General features: G+C 42.8%; 1 protein-coding gene across 1 annotated transcript in view; it reads right to left on the bottom strand.

Annotated features, from left to right (window-relative positions):
* The window catches only part of LPCAT2 (lysophosphatidylcholine acyltransferase 2), a 28,238-nt gene extending 24,352 nt beyond the window's left edge, over nt 1-3,886 (bottom strand). The window contains exon 1 of the mRNA XM_042821430.1: nt 3,772-3,886. Within this exon, the coding sequence (XP_042677364.1) occupies nt 3,772-3,879 (108 nt within the window). The 5' untranslated portion in view covers nt 3,880-3,886. The remainder of the gene's footprint in view (nt 1-3,771) is intronic.
* Between the last annotated feature and the right edge of the window lie 17,340 nt (nt 3,887-21,226).

The raw sequence follows: 21,226 nt of genomic DNA on the forward strand, positions 1-21,226 counted from the left end.
ACTTCAACCTTTTATAAACAATCTTGTGTTGAGCCACAGCACTGCTGTGAGCGATTCTCACTGCTACGGCTCGCAGCAGCGCAGAGGCAACGCGACTTCGTTTCCCGTTAGGCAAACAGGAGTTCTCAGTAAAACCACACTCATATTTTAAGGCATGGGTTCAGACCTTACAGTGCCCTAGGAGCTGCAGCAGCAGTTCTAGGCTGATTGCCTTTGGAAGCAGTTTGCTCACAGCCTGCAATACACAGACAGTAGAACCCAGCTACTAGGAAGACTAACTTCTTGTCTCCTGTCTGCGTTAAGCATCCTGGCTGTTAACTTCTGCCCTAGCACTCCTTTAATCTTTCAGAATAAGCTGAAAAATCATAGTTCCTTTCCTCCTCACAATCAGGAGACCATTTCTAACTTGAAGCAAACTTTTGGGAGAGTTTTATTATGGTTGCAGCCTTCCAAGCTAGGTACCAAAGTCAGTCTAGAAAGACCCAGGCTCACACTGCTGGTCAGTTCTCCAAATGCAATTATATGGGGAGCTTGAGGCACGAGAGCCACTTACATGCCCTGGTTGCAAATAATCCTCAAACATTAGCCCCAGCCCCCAAGAAGGAATTTTTAGCTTGCTTTTTTTTTTTTTTTTCCCCATGCACAGCTCCAGCAAAAAGGTGTATTGGTACAAGGTTGTTAACAGCTTGTTGTAGTGCAGGGCAGGGCAGGAAGAAATTCTTTATTCTTGTACCCCAGTAAATTACTTTAGAAGCCATATCCTGAAGGCTGTCCTTTGTGGCACAACAGCAGTGCTACACAGATTGAGCAAGCACAGCCTGGGTGGAAGGTGAGCTGCCTTAGCCTGGGGAAGTCAGTGCAGCTTTCCTGGCAGGCTGTGAGCTGCTCTGTGTGCATACATGGCACAAAACAATACATACCCATGCAGAACTGTTGGAGTGGGCATTTTTTTACATTTGCACAGTGCTCCTCAAAACTTAGCATTTGGTTGTACCAGCAGCCACTGACTGACAGCTCCATCAATTCAAATATGGTAAAGTTATTCAATAATACGTAAGTTTCAGCTTTCAGATTTTGACAAGCACTTAGCTTGCAGTTCTGCAGTAACATCCACTGTTCTGCAGAACTTCTGATGCTTTAACACACCTTGTGAATTCATCCAGTTAGTCTGCATTGCTATTCAGTTGTTTTTTGGGTGAGGTATCAGCCTGTGTAAAACGACAAAAAGAATCTGACTCATGACTTTTAACCTTAAGTTTTATACCAGTTCTATTCAAATAATTACTGAGTCATCTGTTACGTTCCCTTTTTAAAATCTGAATGATCTGTAGTCACAAACTGCCAACAGCTAACCATTGGATTTGAATATGGTGAAGGAACACATGGGTTTCTGAAGATCAGATCAGATAATTAATTTGTGAGCTTTACCACAACTGAACAACAGTGCTCCTCTTTCAAAATCAGCCTTTTTGGTTGGCTTTTCAGCAACAACTACTTACTGTACAGGAAAAGCAAGGCTTTGAATAAGTTTTACAAAATCGTTTGCAACTTAAATATTTGAACTATGAGTATTAATTAATACCTCTTTTATTTCAAAAGCAACAAATTATTTTAGTACATTTGCAATATAAGCATCTTCGAGTCTTACTAATCCAATTCTTGAATATATTAGCTTGGATCTAACTTTCATCAACACAGCTCTTCCTCACAGTTCTGCCCCTCAACTCCTTTCCAGTTCCATTCTCGTGTCCTCCTACTGTTCTCTTGTCAACATCCAGAAGAGGCTCTGGCCTTAGTCTTCTAAACCCAATTGTAATGACAGGGACTAAGAGGAATTTTGGGCTTTTGGGGCTCTCTTACATGTTGCAAAAGGCACAGTGACCACCTATCAAACTTGACAGTGGGTACACTGTAAATGAGGATAAGGAGAAGGTGTTGCAGCTTAAGATCTGTAAGCGCTGCCACATAAACTGGGCATGATTATTTGCTTCTTGCAGCATACAATTATTCCAACATTAAAGTTGTATATAAGTAGTCAGGGAAGTGCATTAGTAACTTCATGGACAATACCGAAAGGACTAATGTCAGCAGCTGGGCTTGAGAGATTTGGTCTTGGGCACTTATTGCTCCTACCCTCTTTGGTGCCAGACACAGTAAATATGAAGAATTCAGGTAGCAAGTCTGCCAAAATCAGATATTCCCTATCACATGCATCCACTATAGTGGGATCTATAAATCCAGTTCAACAGTTCAGTTGTATTCTGTAATATGAAATAGGAGGTGTAAGCATGGATTAGCGTGTTTTCACTAAAATGATCTTTTTCCTTTATGGGAGAAAAAAAAAAAAAGGACTGAATGTGCACTGACCTACAATGAAAAACAAGGATGCGGTAGCAGAAGCAAAACAGTTCCCCCTCAAAACTTTAATAAATTCATTAATCTATTTTAGGCAGATGCACAGGTGGTGCTGATGTGCTGATGCAGGCTGTCAGCTTTCTAGGTCACTGTGTAATGAGGCAGAGTTGATTTCTGCTCCATCAGCTGCAGAGGTGGGTAAAAAAAAAAAAAAAGGACAGAAAAGAGAAAGGTCAAGGTAGGATAGAAAAGGGCTAGAGAAAAATGTACAGAACACAGGTACAAAGTTCAGCAACTACTGAGTAGGACCTGAGTCACTCATTTCTGTATGCAGTAGTCACAAAGACAGAACTACCCTGAGTCATCTCAAGCACTATTCCCCAAACGAGGAATCACCTAGTTCTTTCTGTGCAAGGTGCCTGTAACCACATAACCTTTCACTGCCGCAGTCAACAGCAATGACTGCAAAGCTGCATCACAGCTCACTGGTTCCAGTCCCTGCCCCAGCAGAGCGCCGTTCCCTCCTGCTGCACTGTGGAGCTATGCGTGGAATGTACTTCGCTTTAAAACATCCCATGATTTTCATGCCTTCTTCCTGAAGGAAAAGATATATTTGTGGTAGCTAAAATGGCAATCGGAGCCTAAAACTAGTATGCACTAGTAGTTGTGCACCCCTGCAAAGAACAGCCAGCACATTGTCCATGTCTGGAACCTCATTAGGAAACTGCTATCAGTACCCGGGCTTCATGCCTGCAGCTACCGGATCAGATGCACCTGAGATGTGTCTGAGGCCACCAGTAAAACAAGGGATAAAGAGATTTGAAACTGTTTTCCAGGTTTCTCAAATTTCCTCTCCCCAGCTTCCTTCAGGGCAAACACTGTTTATAACTTTCGGAAGAGCTATATGAAACATAAAATATTTATTCATAACAACCAGCAGAAATTTGCCTTGAGTTCCTACACAGCGATGTGCTCATCGTCCTCACGGAGGTGTCACAGAGTACAGCTCTTAAAACGAAGCTGTTTCAAAATCAATGCCCAGAAGCTGTTTGCTTTCTTCACCGCAGAAGCCCCCACAGCCCGCCGTGCAGCGGTCCCGACACCACGCACAGCAACCCTCTGCGGCCGCTCACGCAGGGTGCAGGCGTTCCGTTTTCCCTAAGAGCAGCGCGTTATCTGCAGTCACGGTGCAAACCAGCCGCAGTTCGGTCCCGCACAGGAGGCTGAAGCTGCAGGCTGCGCACGGTGCGGAGCGGGCTGCCGGCTGTACGACGCCTAACGGACAGCGCGGCTTCCGGACGCCCCGCCGTCACACGCGGCACGGCGCGCCGTCCTCGCAACGCGGCCTCCGGCTTTCGCCCGTCCCGCCGCCGACGATCCGCGGGCTTCGACACGCGCCGAGGCCGCCAGCCTTACCCGCAGCTTGTCCCCTGCGCTCGGTCCGCCCGGGTGGATGAAGGGGTTGGGAACGACGGGCGGGGAGAAGGACTGCTGCCGGGGCAGCAGCAGCGCGCGCTGCGCCATGCCCGCGACACCGCCGCGCCGACGCCCCGGGCGATGTTTGCGCATGAGCCGCGGCCGGGGGGGCGCCACAGCCGTGCCCGGTGCTGACCGGCGCTGCCCCGCCCGGCGAGCCGCCCATAACCAACCGCTCGCGCCCAGGGAGCCGTTGGGCTCGCGCACGGTCCCGCGCGCCTTCTGAGGCGCCAGCTGCTGGGCGGGAACCGGGAGCGCGCGGCGTTCTGCCGTTCTCCCTTCGCTGCCTCCCGAGCTGTAGCCCGGCACCCTCCTTCCCCGCAGCCCTCGTTCGGCATCCCAGCGCTGGGTGCTGAGGCGGCGGTTGCCGCAGGCTGAGCCCTGGCGTTCCTGTGAACGCGAGCCGTGCTCGGCATCCACGAGGGCTGACATGTGAGAGATAAGAGACAGATTGGCGTTTCACAGTGTGCGACGGAAGCCCTTTTCGAGCGAAGGATGCGCTCGCGTGCTGCGGAGAGCCGTAGTGTGAGACGAGGTACGGAGATCCGCCGAGGGCGGTCCGTACGGGAGCTGGGCTCACACCTGGCCCCGGCTCACACCGTGCAACGCCTGCAGGGCGGCCCTGGAGAGGGGCTGGGTGAGGCTCAGGAGCTGTGGCAGAGCCCTGCTGCACGGAGCCTTGTTTCCCATCACGTGCCTTTCTTTGCACCCCAAGACGCTTCTGCTTCCTCTGCTAAAGGAACTTGCAGCCTGACCGCGGTTAGGAAACACGCGCTTGGGTTCACGCACTGATCTGCTGCTGCGGGTGAGCCAGCAGGACGGCAGTCTGCAGAGCTGCTCCCAGACCTGGCCTTAGCAGTAGCATCTGTTCTCTATGCAGGCACCGTGTTTTGCTGTGGTGTTCTGTTCTATCTCACGTCTGTTCTTCAGTGAAAATACTGACACTTCTTCCCACATCAATCTGTTGCTGAACCAACTATTCGTATTGCTGTAAAAAGATCACATAAATCTTATGGTTCAGTTCCCGGTTTGGCGTGGCTGCTTCCACCAAATATAGTTTTAGTAAACACTAAAAATTATCCGTGGTTTGAATTGCGTGTGCTGAAGGAGTAGTCCTAATGATATCCTTGGGTTAACTGGAGCCTGCGCGTCACAGAAATGCGGTGAGTGGAGGATTTCCCTTGGCAGGTTTCCAGGGTCACCCAGTCATCACTGGTCCTTGGAACCGGTGCTGTGTGGAAGATAAGGCTGAGGGAACCCCAGAGAAGGGGCTCAGTTCTGCCCTCGTTAACAGATTGTTGTACAAGCTCTTTCTAAAATCCCACAGCTTTCCTAGCCAATCTGTTCCCATATATACAAATATATTTTCTGAGTAGAGCCTTTCTCTCTGCAATTTATATCCATTTTCTTAGTGGATATGAACTGTTCCCTTTCTTCTTTGCAGTTATTGTTTGCATACCCTTACAGTGCTTTCATGATTCTCTCAAGCCTTCACTACACTCAGCAGTTGAGTGCTTTCAGGTTTTCTCCCCCAGATCATAGTTTCTAAAGATCTGACTATTCCTGGTGCTTCTCTCTGGCTTTTCTCCAGACCTTTCAGGTGCCTAAACTGGAAGCACTTCTCCCCAGGAGGACTGACCAGTGCTGGTGGTTGGGCAGGAAGGATTACTTTCTGCCAAGTTTATATATCCCCATGCAGTATCTGCTTCTATCTCACTGCCCTGGCTCTGTGACTCATGCTGTGATTCATGATAACGCTTAGATGCATTTCTGCACAATTACTTGTCATTTAAAATGTGAAGTTCTAAGAACAAGCCACTGCATTTGTCCTTATCAAATCCAATCCTGCCTCTAGAACCTGGGATACTAAAGTATTTAGTTTTACAAATTTGATGCTTTTATTGTGCAGAAGAATTGTTAAAAGACAATTGTACTGATTATAAATATTTACTTATCTAAGGCTGATTAGCCATAGTGACCTCAAAAAGGCTTAACTTCACTGGTTAAGAGGTATGAACAGTGCAACAAAAATGTTCTAATCTTCAGAATGTGTGAAGGTGTGATCCTTTGGTTAAACTGACGTCAGTCACACTTGCATAATAATTCCTGTCTGGTCTGCCGGTCTATGGTAGAATGAACACTGGTTCACGTTCCTCTAATATGAAACAACTAAAACTGAAACTGATTTCTGCAATCATTTCAGTTACCATTACCTCAATAGAGCATCTGATACTACAGATTGGCAAGATGGGAGCAGTAGCATTAGTTTGCTGTCAATTAGGTGTTTGTTTTTCTTTTTCTTTCTCCATGTTTGAACCTACACCCACCTTTATTTCTGCAGGTCCCTAGGAAGGTAGATGTTCTCCCTAAGGTGCTTTACCCTGGATTGTCTTGTACTGTAAAATGAGGCTCTAGAGCAGGTGTAGCTTCAGTGTGTACTCTAAATAGTTTCCCTTTTTAGCATTTTCATATTTAATTCTTCAATTGGGCCTGTTGTCTTAACTTTATAAAACACTCACGAAGGCATTTTTAACACGGAAATGGAAATCTCGCCTCGTGTTTGAGTTGCTCCCTGCTTGCTCTTGACGAACATTCCCCCTCTTGTGGCCGCAATCGTGTAATGCCGCTGCACAGAAAATTGAGGGCAGAATCTGAACTACATGTGAGGAAAAGCACGACCCTTCGTCGAGGAATACTACAAAACTTCTTCATACAAAGTGTCGTTCTGATTATTGTCTTACTTTCTGTGGTATTGATTGTGAGCTAGTTTTACATAATGGGTATGAAACCAGAAATAGATTTCTAGTGTGTTTTCACTGTGAGTTTAACTCCTCCTTTCTTTCTTTGCAGATCATGATCTACTAACACCAGTTCGTTCTTTGCTCCCCTCCTGGAGCAATGCCTACTGATCCCTCCCAAGAGAAAACCTGGGTGCAGATGGCAGATGTTTTCTCCAGTGTCCAGTGAAGCCAAATAGCATGAACGGCAAGTCGCATCAAGTTTGTTTTTCTTCACCTGAGACAGCATTGCAGTGTTATCCTGGTAAGTCATGTATCCTCAGAGGTCTTCATACCTCAGCCATACAACACAACCTCTGTGGCGTGCTTATGTTAATAGCACTGTGGCAGGTTGCCACAGATATTTTAAACTAAAAAGCCACAGGCTTTTTTGATGATTGTATCTGAGAATCAGAAAGCCAGCATGACTCTCCAAGGAAACCCAAACTCAGTGCTAAGCAGTGTGGACATACCTGTCTCCCCAGTGATGTCCACAGGGGTAAACATGGCCTGTCATGTCGTTAATAGCAGCTGCAATAGTAAACAACATACTTACCATGAAAGAGGAATCAAAGTCACTTTTTCAAGTACTGATAAAGGACTAATTAAGTGGTATACAGTAATGGAAATAAGATCTGATTGTAGAAGGGAACTGAAACAAACATTACTTAACAGTCTCTATAACTAATATCTATTTAACACTCAGTAAAAAATGCCATCCATGGGAATGTTCAATGGGCCAGATAACAGACAATGTAATTTGTTAGGACTTCATCAATCGATTTCAGACTGCTGAGAATCTAGCTCTGCATGTCTTTCAGTAGATTTTATTGTTTCTGTGTCACTGTATTGTGGAATGGAAGCAGTTCTGGCCTGTTCCTTCACAGCGCTCAAGTGTTTGTGCACCAGAGGATGTAGTGACAGGCATGCATAATCCATCCAAACACATGCATGTGCATGCATGCATACACAACCACCCCATGCTTTGCTTTTCTCTTTTCAAGTCAGTTGCAGAGATAAATGTATCTTTGGGTTTTGTTTAATATTAAATGTAACTGAAACACCTCTAAAGCTAACGTGCCTCCTGGATGCTACTTGACATATTCTCTTACAGAAATTCCTTTCTCTTCCACTTCCCCTTGTTCCTTAATCATTAGACTTTCTGTGCTAGAATTGTGCGTGTAGGGTTCATACAATGTTTGTCTGGTAAGTTTTCAAATGATTCATCACATTTGAGAGTTGTTTATAGCTGTTTTTATTAACTGGAAGTTGCTGTACCCAGTCTGAAGGATAGGAGTCCAGCCCATTCCCTAATCTACATAAAATAATCTACAAGTATGTCCTGGTGTGCTACATCAGAGAGAGAAGCTTCGTGCTAAGAGTTCCCTGAAGCTGCGTCTACTGAATTGCTTTCTTTTGACATTGCTTAACTGATGGAAGACGAGTAACACGAGAGGCAAGAACCTAGCCACTTCAGTTTGCGAGTTATACTTGATAAAGTCCTGCACAAAGGCAGGCACTTGAATAAATGCTTACCTTGCATGTTGTTCATCCTGGTGAAGTAGGACTTGTGTTAGATTTTAGGTCCTAGTCTGGCAGATAGATTGCTGAGCTAGCTCAGCTAACGAGTTAAGGGAAAAAATACATTAACATTGTGTCTTGCTGATGCTGTCTGAAAATAAAGGCAGTGTTTATCTCAGGGAATCCGCTGGGGCTGTCCCCTTGGAGAACGCTTCCAAAAAATTTCCTCACCTGTGGTGGCTGCAAAACTGGACAACTTGACAAGATTTTCTCTTCTGTTTCTCTGGGTAAGGAAAGCTCTGGACTAATGATGGGAGATCTCCAAATCCCAGTGCTCCCAAACTAGTACCTTCCCTGATTATTGAATTCACTTGAAAACAAAAGAAAAAAGTAGATTTACAAGAAAAAGAGTGACTCCAGTGAATTGCGTGAGAATGAGATATAAAATTAACTGTTTTTTTTCCCTTTGAACTGAACCCAGGAGCCTCAGTAAAGTTTACCCTATTTAAAGCATTAATTAGGGAGCTGACTGTACATAAAGATAAAACAACTCTTAAAGAAGTCTCTGGGGAGTAAAAAAAAAACCAGTTTTGTCTACATGAGGCAAAAGAATTTTAATTAGAAGCCAATGAATTGAAGTGAACTGATATGAGCAACAAAAAGAGAATTTATCCCACAATGTATTCAGGGAACATAATTGAATGTTCATTAGCTAAGAATTATATACTGACTGTTAATGAGCAGAAATGAATATGTATTATTTCTTATTAAGCTGGAAATGTATGGAACTAATTGCATTTAAATATAGTAGCTATAAAGCTGTGTTGGTTAAGTGTCAATATGAAGAACAGGGAAGTCGTAGGTGAATTTGTATTCTTCACTGCAGTATTGCTTTCAGTATTTATTATGCTAAGTGGTAGTAATACAGAGCTTTCTGTGGAAGTAGTTAATATGTTGTGCTGGGAGGACTTGGGGGTGCCTTCATTTGGATAGGATTTATACTTTGTTTAATATACATTAAAGAAGGCAGCATTGCCAAGAAAAAAGTTTTTAAATTACTATAAAACTGTTATTCCTGCTTCTGTATGAAGAGAGACCTCTGTTGTTCATGACTAAATGGCAGTCGGCTTGTTGATACTAGAGCTTGATAATAATCTCAGGAGAAAATTTTGGTAAGATTTCCTTGTTGAAGAACTACAGGAAAAAGCCATCTTGCTGCTAGGTGTGGTGATAGAAAAGTGGAATTAATTTGTGTTAACATGGGATGTGCTGTGCATGCGCTTAAGAAGGGCCTGTGCCTGCCTGGGAAAGCTTACAGTTACATTGCAGACCAAGTTAAAGAGGAAGCTGACAGCAGCCTTTTAACTGTTAAAGGTAGGCCCTCTGAGCTATCCAAATGTGTCTTTAATGTAGAGATGTGTTTTTATCACAGCATTCATTAGCACTAAGCACTGCTCACACGTTTTCCAAAAGACTGCAGCTTTTTTCCTATTCACAAGAGGGCGATAAATCCCCAGTCATCGTTACTCAGCCGGTAGTGAGTGCTCAGTAGTTACTGCAAAACAAGCATCTAGCTGTCTGATGACTGATATGTAGAGAGACATGTATAAAATATTGTGACACCTTTTCTTTTGTTTTATGGGAAGTCCAGGCTAGGCTCAGGTCATTTCACACCACTGCAGATCCTACTGGCAGTACGAACTACATGTGGAAAGGTTCTTTAGAGGACTGCCCCCACCACAAATGTTTTCTTCGTGGTATACTTACAAGGATTACATTCAGATTCATGTCAAATGCCTCAAATAATGTGATTTTCAGTGTACTTGGAGAGTTTCCCATATCCTAAACTTTGTTGTGTTATTTCTTCCTCACGGTGAAACAGTCCTTGGAAGTCAGAATTTTCAGTTTATTAACTTTGATCCTTTGCCTCCATCAAAGTATCTCTTCTGTTACAACTCATTTAAATGCAATGATATTTTACCTAAATGCAAGGACCACAACTTTAAGCCTTAATGTGTTGAAAATATTGGCATGGGAAACTGCTGTAAGCACCGTGATTTCTCTTTTTATGTAGAGAATTTTATTAACATGTTATTATCCTTTTAAATATGTAGATTTATTCACTTTGTCTCCCTGCAGTAGTTTCTGTTTATTGCTGTACAGTAGAATAGATTTAGGAAGTTCATGTAGAATAAGGAATAATGGGGGAAAAAGAAAAAGAATTGGTTCAGAATAGTAAATTACTTTATGGATCTGTTGATGTTACTGGAGTGTTTCTTCCAGTTCATTTATTTCAAGGAGCTGGATTTCAGTTCCAACAACCCAGCTCATGCAATTTTTAAGCTGTCAGTATTAGAATGACTTTTAATAATTTACTGTACAGTATGGCCTCTGAAGAATACTCTCACTGTGTCCTAATGTGAAAAATGAAGAGATGTCCAAAGTCTCCAGCAGCACATGGAGACATTTGCTTGAGGTGTTTGTTAGTAGTGTCCAGCTGAGCTTCAGTGCCTCAAATGATGTGACTTCCAGTATGTCCTTTAAATGATAGACAAACCCATGGCTCTTGAGACTACAGTCTGAATGGAGTTCTAGGTCTGTCTCAGACACCTGAAACTAAGACACTTGTATACTGTCTTTCAACAGCTTTTAGTAGTCTTTTGTTGCAGGAATCCAGAGGCTTGTCTGGCCCCTTGCCCAGTCTGATTACTTCAGGACTGTGTTAGAAGGGAGCCACGAGAAAGTGGGGCTAATTCTTAGCTAACTCTTTTGTTATTATGCTGCCTGTAAAAACCTCTGCTGACTGTCTTCCCCATCCTCAGCCCTAGTTTCTACAGGGACTGCATGCTGCAAGGCGGAGTTGTCCTTGAGCATAGCACCAGTTCTGCACTACTGATCACTGCAATGCAAAAGGTAAGTGCCTAGTCAACACGCAGTGCTTGGAAGAGAAGCAGAGAGGAGTTCTGGGAGAAAACTCTGGCCTTACTCACTCTGTTTAAGTGAAATCAGTCTTCCCTTTTTTTCCTAAGCACCAGACAAAGGATATGGCCTCTTCACTGTATTTTCTTGACTCTATTGCCAAAGGGTTTTAATGGCTGCCTTGTCACAGACAGAAGTTCATAAACTCCACTTTAAACATGAGCTGCTTAACAGAGATTCTCTCAGTACGGTCTGGTATTTTGGCCATTTTAGTTAAAACCAAAATTATACAACAGAAATATGTGATTGCCTGTTGGTTTACCAGCAGCTTTCCTCCAGAAAGTAGCAAAGTTCTGTGTGCTTCATCACCACACCATAACTAGTTGGCAGATGCAGTCACAATTCTGCTCTGCATCTGAGAAGATGAAAGTCCAAATAAGGCAAGTTCAGTTGCAAATATAATGTGCCTCACTGTAATGTACAGCTTGTGTGTATCCAGCTAAGGAAAACAAACCGCTCTCACCACAACTATATGCCCTGCAGAACTCCATCCTCGTGTCAGAAAGATGCATATTTCTGTCATGTTTGAAGTTCTAAGCGCACTGTGATCGTAGGGGATCAAGTGTACAAACAGGCCAGTTCTTTTTGTGTATTTGACAGAAATTTAGTAGTTGAGAGAAGAAGAAGCAAGAGCAAGTATTTCCAACCGACTCACTTGATGTATCTAGAGGAGTAAGATACCATAACTATAATTAAGGGGGGAAAGGAAGATATGTAGGGTCAGGCTAGAATTTTGCTGTAAAGCATGTAGTAGAGGGGTATTGTTAATACTGGGGTACTTCTTTCAAGGAAGAAGGTGTGAAGACTAGAGAAAGAGCTCGATAGAACTTGTTGGTTTTCAGGAACCTGTTGCTAGGTTGACAGCAAGAATTTTGCTGCTTGTTGAGTGTAACTGAAGCTTGTGGCATGCCAAAAGCCAGAAGAAGCTCTATGGAAGAGTGTGCAAGTGCCAGAGAAATTACAGACACTGATTGCAGGTGCTTTGCATTGGTGCTGTTTGTTTCAAATAAGGCTTCAGCTTGGAAATATGCATTAGGATTAGAAACACTGCTTAAACTCTCTCCAGATGGCTTGGAAAAGCTTTTGGAAGCTGCAAAATGAGGCAGGTTCAGCAGCCTGGAATTGTGCCTCGAACAATAAAGCAACAACTTCTTTTTCTCCAGTAGAATCAGATCACCAATGTGGATGTTAACAGACGATTATGGAGCTGTAGCTCCGTTGTCATAAAGAGAAATGATGATTAGTTACAGAGACTTGTGAGCTTTTTTCCCATCGGCAAAGGGGCACGGACCCACAGGGGCTGGGTGTTGGAATTTCACCCATGCTTCAGTGGGTAAACGACAGCATCTCTGTGCTGGTTTTCCAGTATGATGTGGCTATCTTGCAGAAGGGATTCAAGGGCATAATCAATTGTAAAATGCATTGAAATAGAAAGTGCTATCTCAGTGCAAAGTGGTTTTATCTACTGCTGCACACCCAAAGGATTTAATTTTGAGGAGGAGACACATTTCTTAATGCCTGTGATTTGTACAGAGCCATTGAAAATCATAATGCCTTGGGTTGGTGGTGTTGGAGCCTTGTTCTTAGTACAGTTAGAGGCAATTCTGTCACTGATTTCAGCTTGAAGATGATCCAGCCATTTATCAGGAAGCTTTAGGTAAATGAAGGAGTTTCCAAAACAAGAGATCTAGGATTTCTGAAAAGCTACATTATGCAGTGCCAGTCCTAGCTCCAGTACTCCAGTATCTCTGGTGTCAAAGGACTTTTCTAAGTGCAGTAGAGCTCAATATGTTAGTGAATTACTCAGGGTTTTATTAAGCCAGAATTTGAAGGAGACTGCTATGTTTAGTGCTGTTTCCAGATATAAAAACATGTGAAGAACACTTGAACAGCCTATAGAGATTTTGGCAGTAAGTGAACAAAAGACAGAAATATGTATGCTGTTAAAATAGATCATATGATCCACGAAAGGAGTTACAAATACTGCGCATCATTGATGTAGGAATTGGGAGCAATGGTAGATGGGGAGAAACTCAACAGAAAGAAAAGGAGAGGAAATAATAAAAACAACAGCAAAACAATCTGTAGGAATTTATCCCAACATAAGTATAGTTTAATATGTATTGATAATTGGGGTATGTCTCTGACAGTCAAGTCAAACAAGAAACGTGGTTCTTGCTCTGAAGAATTTCAGGGTATGTAGATCTGTGAACAATTTATATATCAAAGCAGTCACCAAATGGGCTGGAGAGGCAGAGCAACAAATCACTTCCAGAAGCTGCCTTTATCATGATTTAAAAGTAATGTTAATCTCAGTGTTGCTATGAAAGTGAATATTAATGTAAATATTTAAAATCTGATTTTGATTTTGGGATGGGGGCTTCCGACTCCTCAGAATTGGACCTGCAAAGCTGTGCTTTGACCATGTCAGCTGCATTCTTTTGCCCTACAACTGACTGACAAATCCAGAAAGTTCTTCTAAACTCTGTGTACTGTCTTGTTAAATCAGGGTGCAGTGTCTCATCTGACCACTGAACACCCATAAAACAAGTAGAACTTGGACTGGTGTACAGGTGACTTTCTTATTAAATATCAGAGTATCCCATGTTTCTGATGTTTTGTAAAGGATCTGTGTTGGCAGATGGTTTTATACCTTTGCATTCATTTCTTATTTTGGAAAGGAAGATCTTTTAATAATATTTAACATGAACCTCTCCCACCCCTGTGCTTTGTGCTGCTCTGGTGAAAGTGGTGTTCTTCTGCAAAAGCTCATAAATTGCTGTATGAAATGTCAAAAATGATAAAGCAAAACAAAGGACCTCTCAAGAAAACCACGCTGCCATGCATATCTGCAATCTACAGAACCCCTGCCTTATTGCATTTAGATTTCAATGAACGCTTTTCTTAAGAGCTCACGTTTCAGGAGGCAGGGAATTATGTTCTCGATGTAAATAGCAATGTTTGCCTTTTCTTCAAAAAAAAACTATTCTCACCACAGTGGTAAATCCCTACAAGCAAACTAAAACACATGGGCCATGAGTTATGGAATTCAATATCTGAAATCTCTCTCTGTACTTGTTGGGCTGCCATTCATGGCCATAGAGCAAAAATGCCATAGAGAATTATCTTCACTAAGTTTTTATGTACCTTCAAGGTTTGACAATGAGAGAAGGGAGGAAGCCAATAACTTCTAAAGGACACTAATGAACTCATTTAGCCCCCTCTTTTTTTTTTTAACATCTTACTCTAGATTTTATAGCTTCACTTTTAGCAGATGTGGTACAGCACAAGATTTATGTCTGAGTGCTTATCGCACCTTAGTAAAAGGCATTTAAGTTTTTCCATTAGAATGCTTTCTATTCACGTTTTCCTTGATAGCGTTTTTACCCTCTTAGAACGCTGCTCAGAGGGTGGCAAGGGTTAGGGTAATCATTAATGCATTCACGTTGGGTGCTGGAGGTGTTAATGCTTTGCTGCCAGTTGTGTTTCAGTGCTAGCTATCTCTGGTGTCAAAGGACTTTTCTAAGTGCAAGGCCAGCATTGTCCTTGTCTGAAATCTCCCCCAGTAACTCTCCTGAACTTTCTCAGTCACAGCTTTTGGTTTCCCAAGAAATCAGGCTTACATCCTTGGAACATCTGTAGAACAGTTGCAGATAGATTTTCAATGTTTGCAAATTTCTCTGGCAGTCATCTCTGTGTGCTTCACTTAGATCTCTTAAGGGTCAACTGAAGGAGCAAGTGGGATGACAAGTAAAGAGGACAGAGTTTAACAGAATGAATTTGTGATGCCTTTCTTTGCAGAAGTATCACTTGAATCATACTTTCAGAATGAAGGGCACAGTCTCAATTTTAGCTTTGTATTCAGCTGGTGCTTTTATACTGCCCTCCTCCGCATGGCATCTGAGAGCTTTTGTGTAATTTTGCAGGTGAGACAAGCTTTATCTGTTAAGCTGAGCTCTTTTCCCCTTCTTATTCTTTCCAGAGAAAAACACTAAGCTAGTATAATAATAATAATATTATAATAATATTGCTACCTGTGTTGTGTTTGGAGTTGTGTTGAGAGCTTAGTTATTCAGGGACTGAAAAAGCCTGGCGTTGTCATTTTCTAAAATCTGATGGTATTTTTTTTGAGGAGGTTGGATCGATTCCCAAGCTGGTTTAGCAAATCTTTCATTGCAGCAGTGCCTATCCATGAAAGCCAAGTGGCTTGTTTTTCACACAGACCTAAAGCAGATTGCATGTAATTGTAGAAGAATGAAGTTGAGTGAAGGAGGGATGGAAACACAGGAAAAGTCTCATGTTATTTTTTGAGATTTCAGTTTCTTGTTCTCGATCTGAAAGCAAACATTCTGTCTTTGCATGTACAAATTGAAGTATATATCAGGAGCTCTAAGTATGCCTGGATAGCCTGAACTGCAGAGCTTCTCCCAAGTATGAGGAAATTCCTCATAGCAAAGCTGAGCACGAGGTTTCTGGCCAAGTTTAAAATATCAAGGAGGGGAAGCTAATCCTGTTTAAGGAACTTCTACAAGAAAAGTCATGGATCTTAGCATGCAGTCATGCAATAACATTCCAGCTTATTGTGTTTCATTTAAAAAAAAATAAGCAATGTGAATAATTGCTGATGTCCTGTACACAGCAGGCTGATCAAATACTGCTAAGTATTTCTGTGGTACAGAATGGGTAGAATTCTTGCTGAAATAAAGAAGAAGCTGACTGCTATCTTGAGCTGCACTGTTGCATGCTGGATTGATTGTCATTCACTTGGGAATGTCTTGTGTAATAAGCTAGAACATACTGCCACGGATGCTGAAGTTCCCATTATTTTCTGGAGAAGTGATGGTTATGACCCCTTCCGCCATGCCTTGTCCATGGCTTGCCACTCAAGTCTTGAAGATTAGCAGATGTCTCAGCCTCCTCAGCTCCACAGCAGACTCCCCAGGTACGCCCTGAGGATTAATTAGTTCAGTGGTAGTACTGCTAAGTTTGCATAAATTAAATCTGAATAACAGAGAGCATGATGCCGTAAAACATAATGCTATGCTGTAGCCTATCTATCTAACACGTACATAATGCACCAAAATACAATTACTTCGTGGTCTGAGAGCACAGCTCAGCTGCCAGAAGTCAAGCTGCGCATAAACGGCAGAAAGAAGTGCTTTAGTTTGGTAATTGTGGTGAAGATTTGTAGAAGTGTTCTTTTTTCTTTTTCATCCCCTCTTTCCCTTCTCCCCACCCCATTTCCTGAGCTGAGAATGTGAAGTTGGCTTTGTTTAGTCTTTGGTTCCAGGAAGATGTAGCTTCTGCTTAAGGCACCACTGAGAACCTGAGTTAGCCAATACTCCACAAACAAAGTTGCCAACAACCAACTAAAGTGAAGTGTGTTTTAAAGTACATGTGCTGACAATTATATGGAAAGGTAAAAAGTGTGTAATAAAGGAATTCACTGAAAGCAAAGTCTATACTTGAAATGAAATTCTGTATAAGCAGTATAACTCTTAAGCTGTTGAGATGTGATACAGGGCTTTGGATAGATGCTCAGCTACCAGGGTTTGTATGTTTACACATACTTCGTAAACAGCAGGATTTGGAATCCAGTCATGTCCTGTGGTTTCTTCATATCCTTTATGTTGGATAAAAAAAATAAGCTGTTGTTCGTGGCATTGTGGAAACAGAGCTGCTTAAAGGAGAAGTCATGGGATGTGGTAAGCTCTTGACATTTTATAGGCTTTAAATCAAGAGTTATCCCTTATCTAAAAGTGACAACAATGTAGTAATCAGTGGGCTGAAATTTGAGGAGTCGGTGAAGGAGTTCAGGCTAAATTATCTCAACATTCCTTCATGAGCAAAAGCTACCAAACCAATACTCAGCACAAATACAGTTAGAATTTCATGAAGCACTTTATGTTGAAATGGGTACGTGGTATTCTAAAGGACTTGGTGGGGGGAACACCTTCACTTTAACCCTTCCTTTCCCAAAGCTGTTGTGAAAACTGAGTTGTTTTAAAGTGCCATGCAAATGGAAAGGAAGGACATCTGACCTTTTTCTGTAATGTAAGGCTGTGGTGTTTAAGTCAGTGTTTTTTCCCCTAATAAATAAGAGAACCTTGCACGCTGGTAAACTGTAAGTATGTTTGCAAATAGCCACCAGGACTGAGGTATTGATAAAACATGTTAATAGAATGTACCCATTTCATCTGGGAAATGAAGGCATCTTACTGATGTAGATTAGGTCACGATGGATATTAGAAACTGGGAGAGAATAGATTAATCTGTGTGAGAGGGAACTACTTAGAGGCATTCTTCAGCTCCAAATAATGAAATGCCATAGAGACACAGTTACATTTCTGTTCATTGACAAACGTGCTGCAGTAAAGAGCCTACCAGGAGCATGCTTTGAATTGATTTTCTATCACGATAACTGTATGAAATGTGCCCAAATACTGGAGTGGAGTTCAGTAGTTCAGTCTATAGTATGTTATCTGTTACCTCATCTGTGACGTTTCTTCAGGTGATTTTCTTTTCTTTTCTTTTCTTGCATAAAAAGCAGAAAGATGACCTTGCATTTCCTCCCTAGTAATAGGGTAGTTCATCTTCAAGTTTTGAGCTGCTTGAGTATTTACATTATCCTGTCAATAATTCATTAATGTTGGCATTTCTGTGATGCTTCAAATGTTGCAGTCTACCTAAGTGCAGGGACAGCTGCGTGGTTTCAGAGGAAGAGCTGCTTCCCCATAGGATCCATGGCTGAGTGATGGACAGGGTGGGGCAACAGTGGGAAGACGAGGCCAATACTGGTTTCCCAAAGAAGAAACAGCCATCATGTCTATGGAGATCACCACGTGGCTGCTGCTTTAGGGCGCTGATGCACTCTGCCACTTACAGTATCCTCACTTATGGCCTCTGTATGTTTTGGTTAACCCTCTGGAGCGACTGGCCTGTAACTCTGGAGTTTTGTTTTGAATCCAAAACTGTGTTGGCACTGCCTGCCCTCATCTGTTCTACAAGATGTGTGTAGGGGTGTGAGTGAGTGTGCAGCAGCCATCAATTGCTGCAGCTCCGTTCCAAGGCACAGCCTGCTTAAATCTCTCTTCTCCAGGCTGAGCATTGGTCACACTAGTCACGTGCCAAAATCTCTATTAAACAAACAAACAAAAACCAAAACCCCTTTGGAATTGGTTTGGAAGGCCAATTCTAGAGTGAACTAATCAGTATCATATGTTGAATTATGCTTGGGTAGACGACCAGTTAACATTACATTTAGGCGGTGTCTGTTTAAAACATAGTTTAACAGCGTGCGCGTTTCGAAGAACAACTGGAGATAATGGGTTGGAATACAAACAGCTCACGGCTGGGACACTGCTTGAGACGCAGAGTTTTACTGGCAGCACGCCGTGCCGCTCCACAGACCCGCTTTGCTCCTCGGGCTGGCAGGCGGCGCTGCGGGCCGTACCTCCCACGAGGAGGAAATGCCTGCAGCAGCTTTCAGCCCCTCCCCGCCCTCTCCTGGCTGGAGGCTGCGGGGTGTTGGATGCCGTTCCTGCTTTGGCGTGAGCGGCTGGGTACCGAAATGAGCAGGGGAGGGGAGCGAGCTGGAGGAAACGCTTCCCCTGCGTGGGTATGGAGTGTATATGGGGCTGTATGGGAGGGTCGTGGAAGGCGGTGTGACCGTTTTCCCTCTCTTTAAAGCGATGTCTTTGTAAATGCCTTTTCACACTTATTCCCAACAAAATATGCTTTCCTTTTAATGTTCTAAATACCCTTTGTCTTCCTTAATAGATTGGTACTACCCCAAAATCACCGACACAAAGAGAACAAAATCCTGCAAGGCCGCTGCTTGGCAGCCCCTGGCAGTGCAGGCGCGTCGGAGGGACGCAGCCGTTCCGGGCTCTGAGGCTCGCTGCGCTCCGGGCGCCGTGCTGGCCGTGCAGTGACCCGCTGCAGCCTGCGAGCGGCAGCGTTCGCCCGGGTACCGGCCTCGGGGTCCGGCTCAGCTGGAAGCCGCGCGTCGGCTGAAATATTTGAACATCACTCTTGTTTTTCCGAATGTTTGTATGTGACAGCCTGCGTGCTGAGTCTGGATATAAAATGAAGCTAGAAGTGATGCTATGTCAACTGCAGTAGTTCTCTGTCGGTTTGCTCTAAACCCATCGATTGTTGTAAGGATGTTTCTCTGCACTGCAAAAGCTTTTCTGTTGTTGAACTTCGGGGACGCTTGCAGTTTACATGTACACTTCATAAGTGCCCTTCTGAATGAGCTGCCTGCCTTGGGATTATATGTAGGGGTCTAGGACAGTGCCAGCTATTTCCAAGCTTAAGAAAAAGTGAGGCTCTTCGAGTTGAATGAACTTCAGTTATATTCTTTCCTTAGTAACTTTTGCAGAAGTTCCTATGGTATTTTCACAGTGGGCTACATTAAGGTCAGCTTGTGCCACAGTTATTCAGGTCATGCTTTGTTATTTAAATATGATTCTTAAGAATTTTAGCATTGGCAAGCAAGGGAGCTACATTATTTGTAAGGATACAGGTATTAAATCATTGTGGCTGTTTCTTGGGGCTACTTCTTTACCCACTGCAGTTATTTTAACGATAGATCTTCTCAAAGAGAAAATTAAGTAGAAGTTTTGAGTAGTTTGCTAACCGTGTATGGTATATAGCACATTCCATGTATACCTGAGAACAGCATTTTTTGTTGGTCTGTTTGGGGTGATTTTCATTTTTGCAATACTAAAATTTATTCCCATTAAAAGTGTGAAGCTCAAGAGGGTCCTTTTTCTCATAAAATTTTGATTAGGAAATGTGGGAAGGTGGTTTTCCTATGAGGCTGCATTATGCTGAGGAAGGAATATGGAGCTTGCAGTCTGGATTCTTTTACTGCACTGAGAGACCTATGCACATAGCTACTGAAGTATTTAGTCAGGATTCATTATATACTTACACAGGAGGTATTAATCACTGTCTTTAATTTCTGAAGTAGAGAAATCAGTACCAATTCAATATGTGAGAAGAACTGGTTAATTTCAGAAATGAGCAACTAATTTGGTGTTGTGTCATGTATGTTCTTAAGCCCTTCAGGTTCTGTAAAGCATAGCCTTTGCCATCACTGAGTAAAGTACTAATGAAGAAGAATTCAATATTCCTAAGAGAGATGAGGGAGGTGAGTTAGTCTTAGTGTTTACTTGTAAGGTTGAAAAAGGAGAGAAAGGATGCGTTCCCTTGACTCTGGAGCACTTCAGCTTCATAAAAGGAAAGAAAAAATCCCCATGAATTCAGAACATCACTGTGTGCGTGCAACAGCCTTTGAATAGACACAGAGTTTTCTCAGGAATACTAAAAGCTGCCAGTGTGCCCCAGAAACATAATATATTTTAACAATATTTGTTATGATTATAGTTTTAATTTCCAGAGGCCACATCTAGTTTTGCACGGCTGGAATTTATGGAGCAGAACTTTTGAAGGACTAGGATTATTTAAAAAGAAATATTTTCATTTTTCACACACAGAGGCTCTGTGAGGTTACAAAATCCACAAACCTTTCAATTTTGGGAGTATTCTTTCCTGTGTTTGCAGGAACTTTTCACATTCCTGAATCCAGTTACGGGATTTTCCTCCTAATTGAATCCAGACTTAACTCTGGAGTTACGTATTTTGTCAATTAGTGCAAATAAGTTCTCCGAAGTTATTTAGTGAGTGCAAATAGTTTTACTTAGCACTGCCTGCAGTGCTGTGTCTCCAGTGTATTTTGTCACATTCAAGCAAAGTGTGCTGGGACTTCATGCTTCTGAGTTTTCCGAGAAAGTCTCCCTGGCCTGCGTTAATTGCAAAGTATCATCAGCAGTTCAGCTTAACTGTTTTTCAGGTTGCTTTTTGAATGGTGGTTTAGCAACAGAATTCATTGTGTAGCTTTTGTTCTTGGTGTTCCCTGTTGTGTGGCTCCCAGTAGGCAGCACTGTGCTGGTAGAAGCTGTGACTGGACCAAGGCAGTCTCGGTTACTTGGGGCCTGCTCTCCAGAGATGTCTGGTAAGGAAGGATGTCTGGGGGACATGTTCCCTTCTGGGATGTTGGGAACAAGTTATATGGAACCCTTTTCTCCAAAACGATGTGTTTCTTTCATTGT

This window comes from Centrocercus urophasianus, unplaced genomic scaffold (genome assembly GCF_019232065.1).
Source record: "Centrocercus urophasianus isolate 14NV4802_14NV808 unplaced genomic scaffold, USGS_Curo_1.0 seq_2, whole genome shotgun sequence".
NCBI lineage: Eukaryota > Metazoa > Chordata > Aves > Galliformes > Phasianidae > Centrocercus > Centrocercus urophasianus.